Raw genomic sequence first — 17,412 nt, 5'->3', positions numbered from 1 at the left:
GTGGAATGTCAGGAAGATAAAGTAGTAACAGGGTGTAGTCTCTGAAACAGAGGGAACTGACAGGACACTGGATTCACTGGATTCCCAGGGCCGGGATGGCCGACTTCTGTAATGCAGTATGACTTCCTGTGGCTGATGATGTAACTAGTCATGTGCCAGCCAACCAGCGCTGGTAAGTTGAGGTGGAACAGTCAGAGGGAATTTATTTGTTGAAGGAAAAATGGCATCTATTTTCCCCGTATGAATTTCCATGTATGAGAGCTCCCACCTGGTGACCCAACCCAAGGCTTCCATGTGGGTGGCAGAACTCAGCTGTTCCAGCTGTGGCATCCGCTTCCTGCCAGCATCTGCAGTAATAAGCTGAAATTGGGAAGCACATGTTGGCCTTGACCTCAACCTGACACTCCCATTTGGAATACAGGTGTTTCAAACTAATGCTTAACCACTAAGCCTCTCTCCCAAGATGACAACTCTTTAAGGGTTATTTACTTTAAAAATCAAAAAGAGAGGGCTCGGGGCAGTAGCCTAGCAGCTAAAGTCCTTGCCTTGCACATGCCAGGATTCCATATGGGCTCCAGTTCTAATCCCAGCAGCCCCACTTCCCATCCAGCTCCCTGCCTCTGGTCATAAATCTTAAAAAAAAAAGAAAGAAAAAGAAAAAGAGAATGTACTCACCCATCTGCTGGTTCACTCCCCAAATGTCCACGCTAGGAATATAGGGCTGGGCACTGGCCTCCGACATAATGCAAGGGATTTTTTTTTAAGTCACCACTTACCACCCTCCCTCCCATGTCGGAGTGCTCCTTCATGGTCTGCATGCTGAGATTCTAATCATCTACTACTAATGCGCCTGGAATGGCAGGTTGCACCTACATGGGAGACCCAAATGGAATACCTGCTCCTGGCCACCACCTGACCCAGTCCTGGCTGTTGTGGCCATTTGGGACATGACAAAGTGGTTAAAAGATTCCTGTCCCAGGCCCAGCACGATAGCGTAGTGGTTAAAGTCCTCACCTTACACGCGCAGGATCCCATATGGGTGCCGGTTTTAATCCCGGTGGCCCCACTTCCCATCCAGCTCCCTGCTTGTGGCCCGGGAAAGCAGTCAAGGACAGCCCAAAGGCTTGGGACCCTGCACCTGCATGGGAGATTCGTAAAGAAGTTCCTGGCTCCTGGCTTCGGATTGACTCAGCTCTAGCCGTTGCAGCTGCTTGGGAAATGAACCATCGAACGGAAGATCTTCCTGTCTGTCTCTCTTCCTCTGTATATATCTGCCTTTCCAATAAAAATTAATTAATCTTAAAAAAAAAGATTCCTGTCTCCCCCCTAGGCCTGCCTCAGTTGCTCTTGCCTTCCAAGGCATAACAAACAACAACAAACAGTGCTGTTTGAAACTTGGCCACCAGGAAAAAGCCTGGCTGGCCCCTGTCACGCTTGAGTTCCTTCTGTACTTGATTGCCAAATCTGATAGCTTCATTTTGTCCTCACACAGCTTTCATTCCTTGGGCTATGCTGGCTCTGGGAGTGAGGTTAGAGCCCACTGTCCCTGCCGTGACGTGGCCTGTGGCAGGAGTTGTGGTTGCATTGGGAGGGGACTTGTTGCTGGGAAAAGCTTTTCAGCCTGGGGGAAAAGTTGAGACCCTGGGCTGGAGAGCGGCATTGTGTTCTGTCCGCTGGTGGCAGCCCAGCAATGCCCAAGGTCAGGGAGGCCTTCCCAGACCAGTGAGGCGTAAGTGGAAAGGGCTGAGGGAGTCCTGGAGGCCTCCTGTGTAAACAGAAATGGACCAACCAAGCACACAGTGACATGGGGACAGGCTCCCGGACACTTGGTTCCAGCACTGGGCTTGTCCCTGAGGCGGCTGCCCCGCCCGGCTGCCCTGTCCCAGCCTGCAGTTGCTACCCAGGGGACGCGGCTCCTCCCCAAACAAACGCCCGTCTGGGCCTCGCCTGCCCACCGCTCGCTCACGCCGCGAGACGCGTCCCCTTCTATGGCATCCGTCTCTGGGGAGCCAGGGCTCCTGCCCTGCAGGTCTTGTGACATGGTTTTCCGCTCTTGGACCTTGCTGGACAACCACGCTCGGCGCTTCTGCATCGGTCGCCTAACCGGGGAGCTGACGCTTGGAGCCCAGCCCTCCGCGGCTAGCCAGGACCCGGGCGCCGAGGTAAGGCCCTCCTCCGCCCTGGGACCGTGCACCGAAGCCGCTGGGTTTTCTGCAGGACTTCTTTCGCTACACCCTGTCCCCAGACGGTGTCCCAAGAACTTCAGGGCCAGCAGGAGACCAGCACATCTGCACTACGGAAGTTAACGGAGCAGGTAGTCACCCAGCTGTCCCCCTGGCTCTTCGGCGCCCTCCCCACACCTGTAGGCCATTCAGGGACAGGTCACCCCATCCCAGAAGCCGCGGATCCGTGTCAACCCCCCTACAGAATATGCCACCCGCGGGGCCTCAGGACTCCACCGGCGAGGCTCCGGGAAGCCCGGGCGAGCGGCTGCGGGCACTGCAGAGAGCTCGCGCCCAGCGCCTGGCGGAGACGGAAGCGCAGCGACGGGCCCTGGAGCGGCGCGGCCAGGGTGAGCGAGAGCCGGAGGACAGCGGTCAGCCCCGGCCCTCGGCCTCAGGTTTCCTCGGACCCGTTCGGGAACTCGTCCTCTTCCTCCCTCAGAACTGAGCCTGCGTCTCCGAGGCGCAGCCCGGAGCCAGGGCGGGACATCACGCCTATCCGGCCTGGAACGGGAACTTCGAGAACTCCGGTCGGAGGCAGGGCGGACGCGAGGAGCGCTCGAGACCCTGGGCGCGCGCGTTGAGGAGCTGCAGGCGCCGCGTGGGTGAGGGAGACCGGGAGCCCGAGCGCCATCGGCGGCCGCGGGGCGGGGCGGGGTCGTGACGTTGGTGCCGGGGCGGGGCCGTGACGTCAGCGCCGCGCGCCGCGCGCCGCCCCCCGCCGCAGGAGTCGTCGGCCTGCCTGGTGGGAAGCGGAGCTGTGCGGTCCCGCGCTTCCCGTCGCCTTCCCGGCAACTCTGACTGCTGAGATTGGGTGAGGACAGGCGCCCTAACGGGCAAGGGACGAGGCGCCGGGCAAGGGACGAAAGCGCCCCCCGCCCCATTTCTGTCCCTGTCTCTCCGCTCCAACTTAGAGCCCTGCGTGAGGCCTACCTTCGAGGTGGGGGGCGCGACCCTGGCATTCTGGGCCAGATATGGCAGTTGCAGGTGGAGGCGTCAGCCCTGGAGCTGCGACGGTCGCGGATCCGCAGGCGGGAACAGGATGGGCCAGCCCGGAGAGCGTCTGGCGGCGGTGGTCTTAGTCCTGGGGGTTTGAGGGCCGTGGGAATGGGCGTCCCTCGCCCCAGAGCTACCTATGCGTGAAGGTCCCAAAGTGGGAGACTGGGTGGTCAGTAGCTGGGACGTGAGGCGGTAAGCCAAAGAGCCCCAGTGTTGTCTAGCAGCTCGCAGCCAGACTCGGAGGGTCCCCAAAGGTCAGGGGTGATAGGTCACACCTGTTCATTCCAGGAAAGGCAGCTGCTGCTTCGGGGGAGCTTCTAGTGGTGGAGGCGGAGAACCGGCGGCTGGAGGCAGAAATCCTGGCCTTGCAGATGCGGAGGGGCCTGGCTTGGGTACCCCAGGGTTAGTAAGCAACCCAGTGCCCATCCCACCTTGCCTTGCTAGGCATGCCCAGCTCAGAGTGCCTGAGAAATGAATGAGACCCACAACTGTGCCCTGTTCCTGTATGTCCACACGCATCCGTGTGAGTGTGTATACCTGAAACTGGATGCCCATCTGTGGGCTTGACTCTCAGAGGAGGGTTGGTCTGCCTTGGGGAACCCCAACTCTTCCTCTGCTTCCAGGGCCACAAGAGGTGCCTTCTCTGTCTGGTCCCAGTGCACCCCTAAAGGGAAGGAGAGAACCCCCAATCCTCCCACCACCTCCACTTCCAGGCTGCACGGACATCCAGGGCAAGGCTGTGAGGCCCCGGGCTGGGCAGGACAGCTTATGGTGTGCAGTGGGGAGCACTCCAGAAGCTTTCTGGAGGAGTCAGCTCTTTTCTCTACAGCAGCAGTTTGCTGGAAGCATACCGGGGAGCCTGGTCCTGAACCCACATTTCCTCCTGCCTGCACGTGATGCCCTGGACCCTGCACCCTATGACCCAGGGTGAGGCCTGCTCCTTGCTTGGGCATCCTCAGGGAGTGGCCACACCTCCAGTTAAGGGGACCCCCAGCATCAGCTAGGGTTGGGGTGCTCTGTGGGAGAGGAGGGCTATGTAGACATGTACTCACTTGTGTCCCCAGGGCTGGTCTGGTTGTTTTCTATGACTTCCTGCGGGGACTTGAAGCTTCTTGGATTTGGGTGCAGCTGCTGACTGGCTTGTCCCAAGATGGACATGATGCAAGAGGGACAACAGCGTTACCCCCTGCCCTTTGCCTGCCCTCGCCACCTTCAGCTTCTGGACCTGTGGGCAACTGTGCCATTCTGGCCAGCAGGCAGCCTGTGCCCAGGTCGGTGGGTATCCTGTTTTGGGCAGTCTTTGCCACAACTGAGATTTGCTTATCCCTCATCCTGCTTAAGTTTCTCATCTGTTGGTTCTGAGTTCCGAGTCCCAGAAGGGACTGTGACTCTGGCTTCCAATCCCTTTGGTCATTCTGCAGACTTCTACCCTCACCAGCTGTTTCCTTGGTCTGTGAGCTGCAGGCCTGGCAAGGGCTGGCAGGAGCTGGGGCACCACAGCCAAAGGCTTGGACCTCTCTGGTACTATTTGATCGAGCTCAACGGGTGTTAAGTGGCCGCTGGCGCCTCCCGCTTCAGGCCCTTCCCCTGGACTCCAGTCTTAGCTCTGGGCAGCCAATTGAGATTCCCCAGGTAAGTGCGGGGAATGGGGGTTACAGCTCTTCCTTCCAGGTACTTAAGTACTAGCACAATTTGCCTTCCCCCCAGGCAGTTCATGCTGAGCTGTTTGTGCGGCTGGTGAACGCAAGGGATGCTGATGTTCAGACACTGGCAGTCATCGATCCCTCATGTGCTCACGAATACCAATACCCACCACTGGTGAGACCCCAGCCAGAGCTAGGGACAGCTTTATTGACTACTGGGTGCCAATAAGTACTCATGGAAATAAAGCCAGATGAGGTGGACTGGGTTCACAGTATGTAGTTTAGTCTGAACCTGTGCTCTCCCAGCTGCAGTGTTGCTAAGACCTGCCCGCTCATGTTCCACAGGGGTCCATCTCACCTTCACTGAAAGGCAACCCCCTCCGCCCTGAGGCTGCATTTGCTGACCCTGCACCTCCTGCGGAAGAGCCCCAGGGTGGAGTTGAGCCCTCATCAGTGTTTTGACCCACCCTGACTGGGCTCCTGGCTCTAGCTTGAGGCCTGTTCTCAGATGGGGGTTTGTTACCCACGGGGTCCAGGGACCTCATAAGTGGTCTCCAAAAACGTAGTGAGGAAAAAATTTACCAAAAAACTATGTATGGATTCCACAAAATATGCTTGCACCCAAATTAAAGTTCATTTTCCCCATGAAAATCTTAAGTTTCTGCATACACTATTCCAGGTTAGGGCCACAGCCCATGGCAGTTCCTTTCTCGAGGGGACAGATATGGGACACGTGACAGACTTGTCTGCTGCTTAGGAAGCATGTACGTCATGATTGTTCTGACCAGAAAACAGATGGAAAAGCCGAGAACCTGGAATACACAATTGATCTTCAGAAAATTCATAGGCCAAATTCTACAAATCCGACTTATAAGTCTGACCATTTTGTGTTAAAATTGAGAACATACTGACTTGCAATATCAGCACTGGAAGTTAGCAGGTTCAGCTGTAGCAGAGTAGGCCCACAAGTGTCAAAATTTCTAAATTATAGGTATAGGCAGATTCTGGTAAGTGGGTTAAGCCATGGTCTAGAGTGCCTGTGTCAGTGGTGTTTCCTCTACTTCCAGTCCTGGGAGGCAGCAGATAGATGGCTCAGGTTCTTGGGCTCACACCAGCCGTAAAGATGGTCCTGGCTTTGGTCTGGTGCAGCTTTAGCAAGAACTTTTAATGAGCAAATGGAAATTTTGTCTCATTGTATAGGCATATTTTATGGAAAATAGTCTGTATGGAAAAGGATAGAAAGTCTGGTATCTGATGGTGAAACAAGTAGGATTGCCTGATGAACCAAGCAGCAGAAAAATAGCGCAGCTAAGCCTAACTCTGACTTACATATCCAACCCTCTTCCAAGGCCATGTCCCCAGTGACCTAAGGGTCTTCTGGGCCACCTCCTGAATATCTTGATCAGGCAAAATCTACTATCCATCAATGGCTTTGTGGAATAAAGGTCTACATAATTTGGGGAATTAAATCGTATTTACACTACATCAAGGTCAGATCAAGGTCAGAGTGGAGTAGGAATTCTGGTGTACTTCCCCAAGTAACCAAAACGGCCAGAAAGCTGAGCTGGTCCAGAGCCAGGAGCTTCTTTTGGGTATGCCACATGGTCGTGAGATCCCAACAACTCTAGACCATCCTCTGGTGCAGGATGGGAAATGGAACAGCAGCAGGGGAACCAGTCATGTGGGATGCCAGCACCACTGCACCAGTCCCCATTATTGTGCCTCTCAATAATGAAGCACACCCAAATTGTGCCTAGTCCTTACCAGGCTATTTAAGGCTTAAATCTAAGGCAACTTGGTTTGGCACGTTACACAGATTCCCAGAATTTCAACCTTGCATCCCATACTGAAATCTTCCAGTAGCCTAAAACCACACAAATGGAATCTTCAAACACAATACCAAATCAGCTTTTTAACATCTTTATTCGAGAAGTCAAATCTGCAGACAGGTAACAAATCCAAGTATTGACACATTTCAACTTTTTTATACAGAAAATAGTATAACTCGGCCTCCCTACAGGTTTTTCCAGTCACATCGTTAAGTGTCCATTGCCATTTTAAATCCTCTTTCAAACCAAAGTTCAGTTTTCCAATATTTAACAGTGATTCCTCAGGGAAAAGCCCCCTTAAGTCTTCTTCAGAGTTCTTTCTCCAGGTCAGGATCTCGGCCCTAGTTGCAGACTTAGGGAAGTAGGTAGGAAACAAGTGTCCCTCAAGGCCTGGTGCAAAGTCAAAGTCCAACATTCACTTTCAGCACCCCAATGGCAGATGCTCTCTCCAGGTTTTGTGTAGCTCCCAGCCAGGGACAGCACCACTGAGGGCTTGCAAGAGAGCCAAATTCAGTCCAGTATTTGGTAGAAAGAAATATAGCACCGCTGGAAGACAAAGGACCTGCAGCCGACCTACATGCTGGGCAGCCACTTCCAAAATACAAGAACCTCTGGAGTGCCCCAAGGCAGGTTTAGCTTAATATTTAAGAAAAACAAACAAAATACAATGCTTCATCCTTTGCTTACAATCTTTATTGAAGTTATACAAAAAGAATCCCCCAAAAGTGAAAAAATACATTATGTACAAAAAACACTTTGCCGTGAAGGAAGGCTCCGCACCCTCTTAGCATGCAGTGCTTTCAACTGTGGCTCCAGCCTCCACTGTCCCCTCCATTGCTGCTCGGCTTTCGGGTCGATTCTCGGGCTGAAAAACAGGAAGCCTGGGGATAAGTGACCCTAGCCCAATTCATTCTTTCACAACTGAGCAGGCCTGTCAGAGGAAGTCAACGCAGACCATCAAACCTTGCTGTGCTCCCTGGACAGATGGCTGGCAGTGACCACAAAATAAGAGATCAATTCCTGTACTCTATGGGAGCAATCTATTGGTCTTGCCAATTAAGTGTCCTCTCATAGGTTTACAGACAGGAACCTACATAGGTCCCATTTGTCAGTGGAGCCTAGACTCCAAAACCAATTTCCTGCACAATTGTTATTTCTGTAAGGGTTGCACTCAAACAAGAAAAACAGGCTCACACATTTGGGAGGACAATTTACCCAAGAGGCCAAGGCCCGTTTAACTGCCCACCTCCTCCACATTTTCCGAAACTTCATTTCCACTGGGGACTGCTGCATCCCCGCTGCCTCCGTTCACTTCCGGCTCCTGTTTGGCTTTTTTTGCATCATCTTTCCGGGGGCTCTCTTCCTCAGGTTTCCTCTAAAGACAGAATTGTGAAGGCTTGATAAATGTGTTTTGTTTTTTAAAACAACTGCAAAAAACTTAACCCACGAGTTAAGATTCTGAACACCAGGACACACAGCCCTAATGTTCCTCCTCCCTCTCGCCCTAGCCACTCCACACTCTACAACAGATTGATTCAGACTCCCGCCCAGCGGGCAGGAGGTTGAGAAGCAGATGTTAACAGCAACCCAAATACAAGCCTGAATGACCAAATTTGAGTAGAAACTACTGGGATTACAGTCAGAAGCCTGACTCAACAGGGGCTTTACATGACAATAGCCGAATGACTATTGTCAAAGAACATCCACCAACCTCATCTGACCAATCTCCCAAAGAAGCTTTCCTAATACTCCCAGTGCTAAGAAAACCCACAACATGTACTCAAATGGAAAAACTTGTTTTCACTCCACAAATAAGTCTTACTGCATCTATTTAGGAAATCCTAAATCACTTGGAAAAGACTGGGGAAAAAACCCCACTCTACGTATACTTACTTACCTTCTTTCTAACAAGGTGGGAAATATCGGTCACACAACTTGATGAAGAAGCACCATCTGTTGGCTTTCTACTGGCAATCTGGCAGAAAGAAAAAAGCCCAGGTTAGCAATGTCTCAACTATATGAGACCAACACTAAGGCTAAAGTGACCAAAATCCACTTGAATACGCACCATGGAGACTGAAGAGCTTCCTCCACTTGAAGTGAATCCTGAATTAGAGCTCCCCACCTGTGGGAAAAACAACTCCCGAGGGTCAGGGTAGAGGTGGTTCCAGGAACTCAGTTTTACAGCAGGTACAGAGCATCCTAACACCTGAACAAGCCCTGATGTACTAGTAGGTCCAGACATAGACACAAAACCCACCTCATTTATACCTCCCGACCTGTCACTCAGGACACAGGTAAAAAAATTCCTGATATCTCAGCAGCCAAACAAAAGCCAGAAGCAGAGGCCTGAGATGGAAACAACAGCTGATATTTGTTAATCACAATTTTTCTGGAGGTGTCCCAAGTATGTTACAGATACCATTATTGGTCCACTTTCACCTGGGTAAATGTGCAGATCTAATTTGAACTCAACTTGTTCCAGAACGTATTGTATTCTTTCAAACAATTCCCAATTTCACAGGAATGATTAATTTGATGAATGTTCACATTTCTTCTGTTCATCAACTCTCTCAGAAGCCAAGTCATGTTTTCAGTAGGCTAAGCTGTTGCCAACAGTGTCAGCATCCCACAAGGATACCAGCTCATGTACTGGCTCCACTTTTGATCTAGAACTAATGCCCTGGGAAAGTGCTGGAAGATTGCCCAAGTCCCTTTCACTGGGTTGGAGGACCATATAAAGCTCCTGACTCCTGGCTTCAGCCTGGCACAGACATGGCTATTTGGGGAGTGTACCTGCAGATGAAAGACCTATCTATTGTTCTCCCTTTCAAAGAGAAGGGTAAAGGAGGGAACGCGGCGCAGATCTGAACTGACCAGAGCAGCTTTTAAAGCCAATTCAGCTACATTCCCACTACGCTGAGATTCCTTTGCATCTTCTATCTTCTCTCTGATTTCAGGCAGCAGTTCTTTGAGCTCCTCAATTTCTTTCTCATATTCAGCAGGTGATCCTTCAGCCTCCTTCATCTGCTCATTGAGCACAGCTATAAAGAACAGGTTAACATGATGAGTAATCACCACCACAAAAAAATTTTAACTTCATCCATTCCTGAAGCCACCAGCACAGAAGCAGCTATTGCTCACTCACCCATTCTCTTCTCAATGACTTCAATAGATCTGCTGAACTGTTCCACTGCTTCATCATACTGAGAGTTATATGCGTAAGCCAACCCCAGCTGGTAGTGGGTCTCTGCAAGGAGCCGGTCATGGGCTTCCAGATACTGTTCTTGCAGGTTCAGGCAAGCCTGGAACTCTTCTATAGCTTGAATGTAATTTTCTAATTAAGAGAACACCAAGTAAATGGATATTTAATCAGTGCTTCCACAGCCCAGACCCATTCTGCAAGAATGTTCTCCCATTTAAACGATCAATGACTTTCTGTGTCTTTACAACACAGTCCCTGCAGGTGAGCTCAAAAACAGGAAAAGGACAGCTCAGACCAAGCTAGATTACAGTACCCACTGGCATACATGTGGCTCTGATCTGGGGGCAGGCCAAGCTGGGCCATTTCATAACACCTACCAGCAAATCTGAGAACCAGGGTGAGGGCCTGTTCTACGTTAGGCAGCAGTACCCACCAATGCAAGGTAAGGAGGGGGGGTGGACGGACAGAGAAGGCTAGGCCAGACAAATGCTGAGGTGAAATGGGTCATGCCAGACTGGGGCCGCAGTGCCCACCAGCACACACAAGATCTGGTAGAGGTTGTAATCCTAGTAGGGGAGTTGTGACAAACTTTCCTGCTGAGTCACTGCTCCTGCTGGTGAGAACGGAGACTGGGGGAAGACCAGGATGGGCAGTGCTACAACATGTGCTGGCCTGAACGTGAATTGGGTTGGTGGAAAGCTAGGTTAACTGTCTATATATCCACTGGTACAGGCATGAGCCAGAATGGGAGCAGGCTAGTTGGGCTTTGTCACAGCATCAACTGGCAGGTGCTAGGAAAGGGAACAAGTAGGTTCTGTCGAGCTAGACTGCAGAACCACCCAAAGAGGAGTGCAAGATCCAGGTCTAAGAGTGGGCCCCCTAGGAAAACTATGACAACCATGTGAACCAAGACTGGAGGCGGGCCTAGCTAGACAGGCAGTGCACCCGCTGGCATGTGTGTGGGCTGAAGATGGAGTTGGCTAGGATAAGTGAAGCCCCAATGTCCAATTATGTGTACAAGAACTGAATAAGAGGTGGGACAGACCAGACTAGATCACTGCACATGCTGGCAGACACAGAAACCAGGGCTGGGGGCCAGCTCAGTGGGAATCATTGGGAGTCACTCTGACTGGACTGCAGCTCCCAAAGGTGTACATGAGGGCCTACTGTGTGGAGGGCAGGGTTGGGCTGGGCCCCAGCACCCACTGGTTTCCATAAGAAATGGGGCTGGAGATAGATCTGACCTAGCAATTGCAATTACCAATGTGGACATAGGCTGATGCGGGTGAAATAACCAACTAGACCCTGTACAGGTGGGTATGCACAAACAAGAGATAGGTCTGAGATCACCTTGGACGAGATTGCTTTGAGGATCCTCCTGACTAAACCACTGGACTCCACTCTAACAATGGGGAGACTGACAGGACCTGTGCTCTGACAATGGAGTGCATCTGTCAAAACTAGACCTCCTTAGTGGCTTTCACAGAGCAGTGGACGGCATACCCAGAGTCACATAGAGGATATGTCAGACCACTGGAGCCTAGAGAAGACATCTGGTACCATAGCAGAGGAAAGAGGGCAGAACAAGCTGATCAACTACTCCAGGGAAGCATGACAGCAAATAGCTGAACAAATGGAGACTCAGAGGTGGACTGTGTCAACCAAAGGACCTTAGAAAGATATCCTCATCCTTGCATCTACAAGATCAACAGCATTTCGGAACTACTGAAAGCACTTGGGCAAAACCCTAGAGGCACGCTCCACATCAGTAACTATCAGGGACTTTGGGATGTTATCGGGTGACCATTCCCCACCCGTGAGTGCTGAGGCGGTTGGGAGGCTTGGTGTGGCTTCTCCCCTTTTCTCTCTCTCCCTTTCCTCCAGATATAGAAAGAAGGAAAAGAAAATGTGGAAACAAAGGTCTCGCCCATTTTCCCTGATCCTGGACCCATTTTAATCAACTGTAATATCAAAGGTAAAATATATAAAACACACACCCATACACACCCCTCAAAAAAGCCAACCATCCAACTTATAGCCAAGATGGATTTAGAGAAGCTACAACACAGAAGGCAGGGTAGATTACAGAAAAATGTAAAATTCATTACCAGATTCAACACTAACTTCTCCAAGTTTAAGATGTGCCTGTGCAGCATAAAGCTGGGCTTCTTTTGTTTCTTGCCTAAAAGGGAAAGACAATCAGAACCCTAAGAATATACTGAGCCCAACTGTGTCCTGCTTCCAGACACCAAGCTTCCAACCTCTAGAAGAAAGCACTCAGAACCTTACCTTTTAAAAATGATCTTTGCTAAATCCAGCATGTCCCAGGCAAGTTCTAGGTTCCCAATCTCCTCCTCTTCATTTTCTGTAATAGACTACAATATAGCCAAATCTGGTATTAGCCAGAAGTAAAAGACACATTTTCAATGTACAAATATAAGTATTAAATTTTAGGATGGCTAAAAGAAAAACATAGTAATAAAAACTTATGATTAAAAATTCAGACTTTCTCCCCTAAAAGTAGGATACAGAATGGGTTCCTACAAAGTTTCCATCCTTTGTCATCAGTAACATGTGAGCAGTCCTTACAGGAGCCCCTGGAATCCAACAAATGTGTCTGTCCATTACGGACAAGAATAAAGAAAACTCAAGCCCTAATTTCAAGAAATGAGCGTCAATAATAATCCAACCTTCACTAGTAAAATGCAACTCTATAGTAAGAAAGCGGACAATAGTAACGAATAACGACTTACTTTATTTTCAAGAGCTGAGTCATTTAGTGTTTCTTCAGCTTTGTCATTTTCTTTATCCTCCTCTTCTGAGCCTTCAGCTTCTACAAGCAAAAATTCCTGAATATTGAGAATACAGCCAAGAACTCATCAAAGATGCCAGTAAGCATGTCAGTTCATATTCGGATGGGAAACATGCGAATCCAAATCAGTTAAAGAGCTGGGCTGAATGTGAAACTTCATGTTTGCAATCTAATTCATATGGGGATATAATGTAATCTTATCTACAGGTCTGACCTTCAGTAATGAAAGGCTGAATGTTATCCTTATTAAGTCACCCTGGATGATCTAGAAAGAGAAGAAATTAACTACTGTCTCTTACTGGCTTCAAGTTCCTAGTCACTTAGCCAAAAGCAGATGGACACTTAGCCAGTGTTTCTGGTGTCTTTATTCCGCTGGTTAGATGATAGGCTTAGGAAAGTACCCAAAATTAACTTATTCGAGTCCACTAAGAACAATACTCAAGAGACTTTCTCACAAGAAAGCTGTAGAGAGGGAAGCATAATCCTTAACTCTACCCAGTGAGCATGCCACAGACTCCAGCCAGCTCTAGCACCGAGATTGGAGTGAGCAAACAAGTTACATTAGCCTGGTAATGATTCCTTTGTCAATTTACAAGCATGTTCTAAAACTCCCACAATCCCACAATGTTCACTGACGAATCACACTGAAATGGGAACAGACCAATCAGTTTTACTACGGATATGGCAAGATGTCAAAGGGTGGCAGTAAAGAAACAATTTTAATTTTTAAGTAAAACCCACTTGCAAGATTTCTGTGGGTTGGTGTTGTCACATAAAGAGTGAAAGCATAGAAAGTAGGCAGCTAGGGGAGAGCACTGTGGCACAAGGTGTTAAGTTTGCTGTCTGGGATGCCTGTACCTGGAAAATAGGGTATGATGGCTCAGTATTTTGGAACTGCTGTCACCTATATGGGAAACCCAGAGTCTGTGCCTTCTGGCTTCAGTTTGGCCAAGTTCATGCTGTTACAGACATCTGAGTGTTAGCTAGTAGATAAAGACTACACTTTCCATCTTTCTCACACTGCCCTGGAGTCAGTACCCAGTCTTCTCTCTAGTGGCTATGGTATGACTAAGGCAAATTAATTAGTAACCTTTTCCTCCCATTTCATTGCTTGCAAAATATGGGAAACTATAGTTTCATAACTGCACTGACACAGAATATTAAAAATTGCAGTTTATGAAAAGCCAAAGCTTTAGAAGTATTTTAAAAATAAACTTAAAAATGACTAAGAGGTGAATAAAGGGAAACAATGAAAGCAACCTCCTTCATAGGAGCTATTGGGAACAAAAATATATTCAAGGCAGTACAAAGTTCAGATTCAGTACTGGCTTACCGCTTTGACCCTAACCAAATTACATATACGATAATGTGTCAAAACTCTTCCTCACTACTGCTGGAATAATACAAGGAAACTTTTGAGAAGTACATGGAAAAATGGAGTAATTTTTAATGCAAAATTTGAAATACATGTATGTTTCCTCAAAATATGCACTTTCACACTAATTACTAATTCATACTAATTACCACCAATAATATTTTGGATTCCGAAGTAATAATGTACCAAAATATCTAATAATGGTACTTAGGACCAGAATGAACAGTCTGTGCACAAGCTAGGAAGATCACATCTATTATAGCCCAGCAAGGTCCAACGCATAGAGCCAGCAAAGCCCTACTGTCCTTACCATCATCCAAATCAAAGCCTCAAGAGGTTTTTTGTTTTTTTTTTTAAACTAGGGTATTTAGGCCTATGTTTTTTCCTAATACCCAATAAGCCCAGTGGTGCTGTCGCTTAGCCACTTTACTTCTGGTTACCATGCTTGTGTTGGCTGGAGTGTGAGGACCTGCACATGGGTGAAAGGGAGTTCACAGAAAAATCTACAAGAAGAGAAAATAGTAAAGAAAATCTAACATGTAAACTCCTGAAGTAGTATGGTAATTACACAAGAAATATCTGGTATATGCCTAGAGTTACATAAAGCCTTATAACTCATTAAAGTTTATTAATGTTAGATTAACCTTATCTACAGTAGAATCCTCAAATGACAGCACAACTCAAGTCAGACATGCCAATCATGGATTACTAATTAGAAGCTTACATAATTTTTAATGAAGCTGAATCATAATGTGAATTTTAATATACAAAGCTTCCATGTTTTATAGAATTCTAAGTAATAAAAGTTCAGTTTACCAGCCAAAGCAAAAGGAGAGGGAAGCAGCAAAAGGGCTGATAGCTATGTTTCGTTATTTTCATGGGGGCGTGCTGATATCACTAACAGGACCAATCTCTATTCTTTAATATTAAAGTATAGGGGTACATTCAAGGTCAACTGCCTTCTTTTAAATGGCATGCCTGCTTAAGAGTACCAATTCAGTGGATTCTACTGCTCTGCTCCTGCTTCCTAAAGCAGAGAAGAAAAACGGTGAATAGTAAACTAAAAATCCAGGGGCATGCAAGTGAACATCCATTCAGCATTCTCTGCCAGCCTATCGTGCCGTTTCCCTTCCTTCCTCTCCCCTCCCCTCATTTACTTTTTCATCTGCCTTTATATTGGCCAGTATGGCGCAAGTTACTGATAGCTAGCCAAGTCTCAGAAATCAGAAGACCTGCTGTGCAGTTAGTCAAAGTGTTAGTTTATAAGCCAGGTAAAGACTTGCTGCTTTTGGTTGAACTTTTCACAACCCCATTTTCCACTTAGCCCTTTCCTAATCTGCAGGCAGACGGAAAATCCTGAATGGAAGGCGGACCCTACCCATGATTAGTGATCAACTCCAGAACGTCCTCCACCCACTGCAGCTCTTGCACATCCCGGTTACCTTCTCCCTCTTTCATCTGTTCTTCTCTCTCTCGTGTTTCTTCATTAGCAGCTATCTTAACTTTGTCTTCAGGTGATTGCTCAGTAAGCCCTTGGGCTACCTTTGCCTCAACCCCATCACCAGCTGCCTCAGATTCTTCTAGGGGTAGTTTAGTCACCTGGCTGGCAGCCAGTTCAGCCCTGACCTCCTCTAGTTGTGAGCCATCTTTTGTTTCTGTCAATCTTTCTGCAGGAGGCTGTGGGTCAGCACCAGTCTGATCTGCTGTTGCTGACAGTCCATTCACTGCTGCATCCTGGGAGACGACTGTGGCCTCCTGCACAGGCTTCTCAGAGACTTCTGATCCCACATCTGTATCTGGGACCTCCACAGCCTCTGATGTCACCACTGGTGACTCTTCTGCAGGAGGTACTTCCTGCCCTAACAGCTGCTCCTTGCGACCAGCATTCCCTAACTCATTTGCAGAGGTAGCTCCCTGCTCCTCTGGTTCATCCCCACCCACATCCGCTGGCTTGACTGCAGGGTCTACAGGCTCTGCCACTACCTCTATTGCAGTGTTCTGCTTTTCTAAAGTCCCAACAGGCTGCTCTTCAGAAACTTCTTTTTGTTTCTCCTCTATGCTCTCAATCGCTTCTCCCTGTTTTTCCTGAACTTTTTCTCTACACTCTTCTGGGATGTCAGTTTCTTTCTCAGCATCTGATGTTTCCTGTTCTGGTTTCCCAGAAGTAACCTTAGCTTCACTTAGACCTTCTGATGTTGCTGTTCCTTTCGCCTCTTCGGAGGTTTCAGTTAACTGATCAGGGATCAATTCAACTTTTTCTTGTCGCTCCTCTGTAGGCTCACTTATATCCATATCTTCTCTTCCACCCTTCTCCATTTCACTCTCCTGTTCTTTAGCAGTTTCAGGCTTTGACAGGGACTTGCCTTCTGTTTTTTTGGATTCTTCCTTCTCTCCCATGGCGTCATAAACCTGTTCTCTCAACTCTTCCCTTGCTTCCTCTACATGGTTAAAGAACATGAAGCATAAACATGTCTTCGAATATAATGATAAAGGAATAAATGGAAACTAAAAACACATTCTCTTAAACCCTCAAAATGGCTTGGCTTAAGTTTTAGCAGATGGCCTAAAAACTACCTGCCCCCTTGAGAAAAGCACTGGAGGAGTCTTAGCTAGCAGAATCCCTAATGAAAAAGAAACCCACACTCCTTACACTGAATGATTCCATTCTGAGCATCCGGACTACCAGTTAGGTAAGAGGTGCCAAGCTCCAACTCATATTTAAATACAGACCCCTGACTGACACCTGCTGCTCTATAGCAAACTCAGTCTAGAAATTAGTATTTTTAAGTGCAAAAATGTAAAAAAGGCTCCAAAAGTATTGCCATTAAAGTAACTGAGCTGCAAGCTATTTTAAAAATTTGCACTAGAAAAAAATTTAGTTATAAAAAACACTTAAAATATCAGATCTAAGAATACCCAGGATCTAAGAAGTTACCTTTTTACAAAAAGACTGCTGTCACTTTCAACCACTGCAGTCTCTTCTTACAAGATGCAGGCATCACTTCAACCATCTTAGAGAGATCAGCCAAGGCAGAGAGAGCCCATTTCCATCACTTGTATACATGATACACATCACATCTCTTCAATGTCACATGCAGTTTTACATACCATCCATGTTCTCGTTATTTTCTACTAGGGATTCCTCTTCTGTTTTTTCTCCTTCTTCCTCTTCTACATGCACACCTTCCAAAGCATTTCCCAACACACCATTCTCCATTCTAGAAATGAAAAAAAAGAATCAAAGATATAATATTATAAAAGCCAATAGAAGGGCCAGCGCGATAATGTGGCAGTTGGAATCCTCGCCTTGAGCACATTGGGATTCCA

The 17,412-nt window shown here is 48.1% G+C and overlaps 2 protein-coding genes across 3 annotated transcripts in view; one reads left to right on the top strand and one right to left on the bottom strand.

Annotated features, from left to right (window-relative positions):
* The first annotated feature begins 1,838 nt into the window (after positions 1-1,838).
* On the top strand, positions 1,839-6,270 carry CCDC17 (coiled-coil domain containing 17). Its single transcript, XM_040977759.1, is given in 14 exon segments — positions 1,839-2,162; positions 2,246-2,347; positions 2,397-2,444; positions 2,446-2,572; positions 2,665-2,827; positions 2,950-3,036; positions 3,137-3,253; positions 3,508-3,623; positions 3,845-3,960; positions 4,051-4,148; positions 4,286-4,492; positions 4,643-4,853; positions 4,929-5,039; positions 5,210-6,270. Coding segments are annotated over 14 exon segments (1,794 nt in total). The 5' UTR covers positions 1,839-1,988; the 3' UTR covers positions 5,327-6,270.
* Positions 6,271-6,772: 502 nt separating this feature from the next.
* The window catches only part of LOC121154749 (nuclear autoantigenic sperm protein), a 30,755-nt gene continuing 20,115 nt past the window's right edge, over positions 6,773-17,412 (bottom strand). Inside the window, exons 5-15 of one of the 2 annotated variants that reach the window (XM_040977750.1) lie at positions 17,194-17,303; positions 15,528-16,523; positions 12,652-12,731; positions 12,188-12,273; positions 12,007-12,080; positions 9,842-10,030; positions 9,571-9,737; positions 8,762-8,818; positions 8,591-8,668; positions 7,940-8,068; positions 6,773-7,558 (exon numbers count right to left, since the gene is read on the bottom strand). In XM_040977750.1, the coding sequence (XP_040833684.1) occupies positions 7,478-7,558; positions 7,940-8,068; positions 8,591-8,668; positions 8,762-8,818; positions 9,571-9,737; positions 9,842-10,030; positions 12,007-12,080; positions 12,188-12,273; positions 12,652-12,731; positions 15,528-16,523; positions 17,194-17,303 (2,047 nt within the window). In that variant the 3' untranslated portion in view covers positions 6,773-7,477. The remainder of the gene's footprint in view (positions 7,559-7,939; positions 8,069-8,590; positions 8,669-8,761; positions 8,819-9,570; positions 9,738-9,841; positions 10,031-12,006; positions 12,081-12,187; positions 12,274-12,651; positions 12,732-15,527; positions 16,524-17,193; positions 17,304-17,412) is intronic. The other variant, XM_040977751.1, reaches the window with a different exon arrangement.

This window comes from Ochotona curzoniae, unplaced genomic scaffold (assembly GCF_017591425.1).
Source record: "Ochotona curzoniae isolate NIBS_2020 unplaced genomic scaffold, NIBS_Ocur_1.0 contig_2855, whole genome shotgun sequence".
Lineage (NCBI taxonomy): Eukaryota > Metazoa > Chordata > Mammalia > Lagomorpha > Ochotonidae > Ochotona > Ochotona curzoniae.
This window is presented reverse-complemented; position numbering and strand designations above follow the sequence as displayed.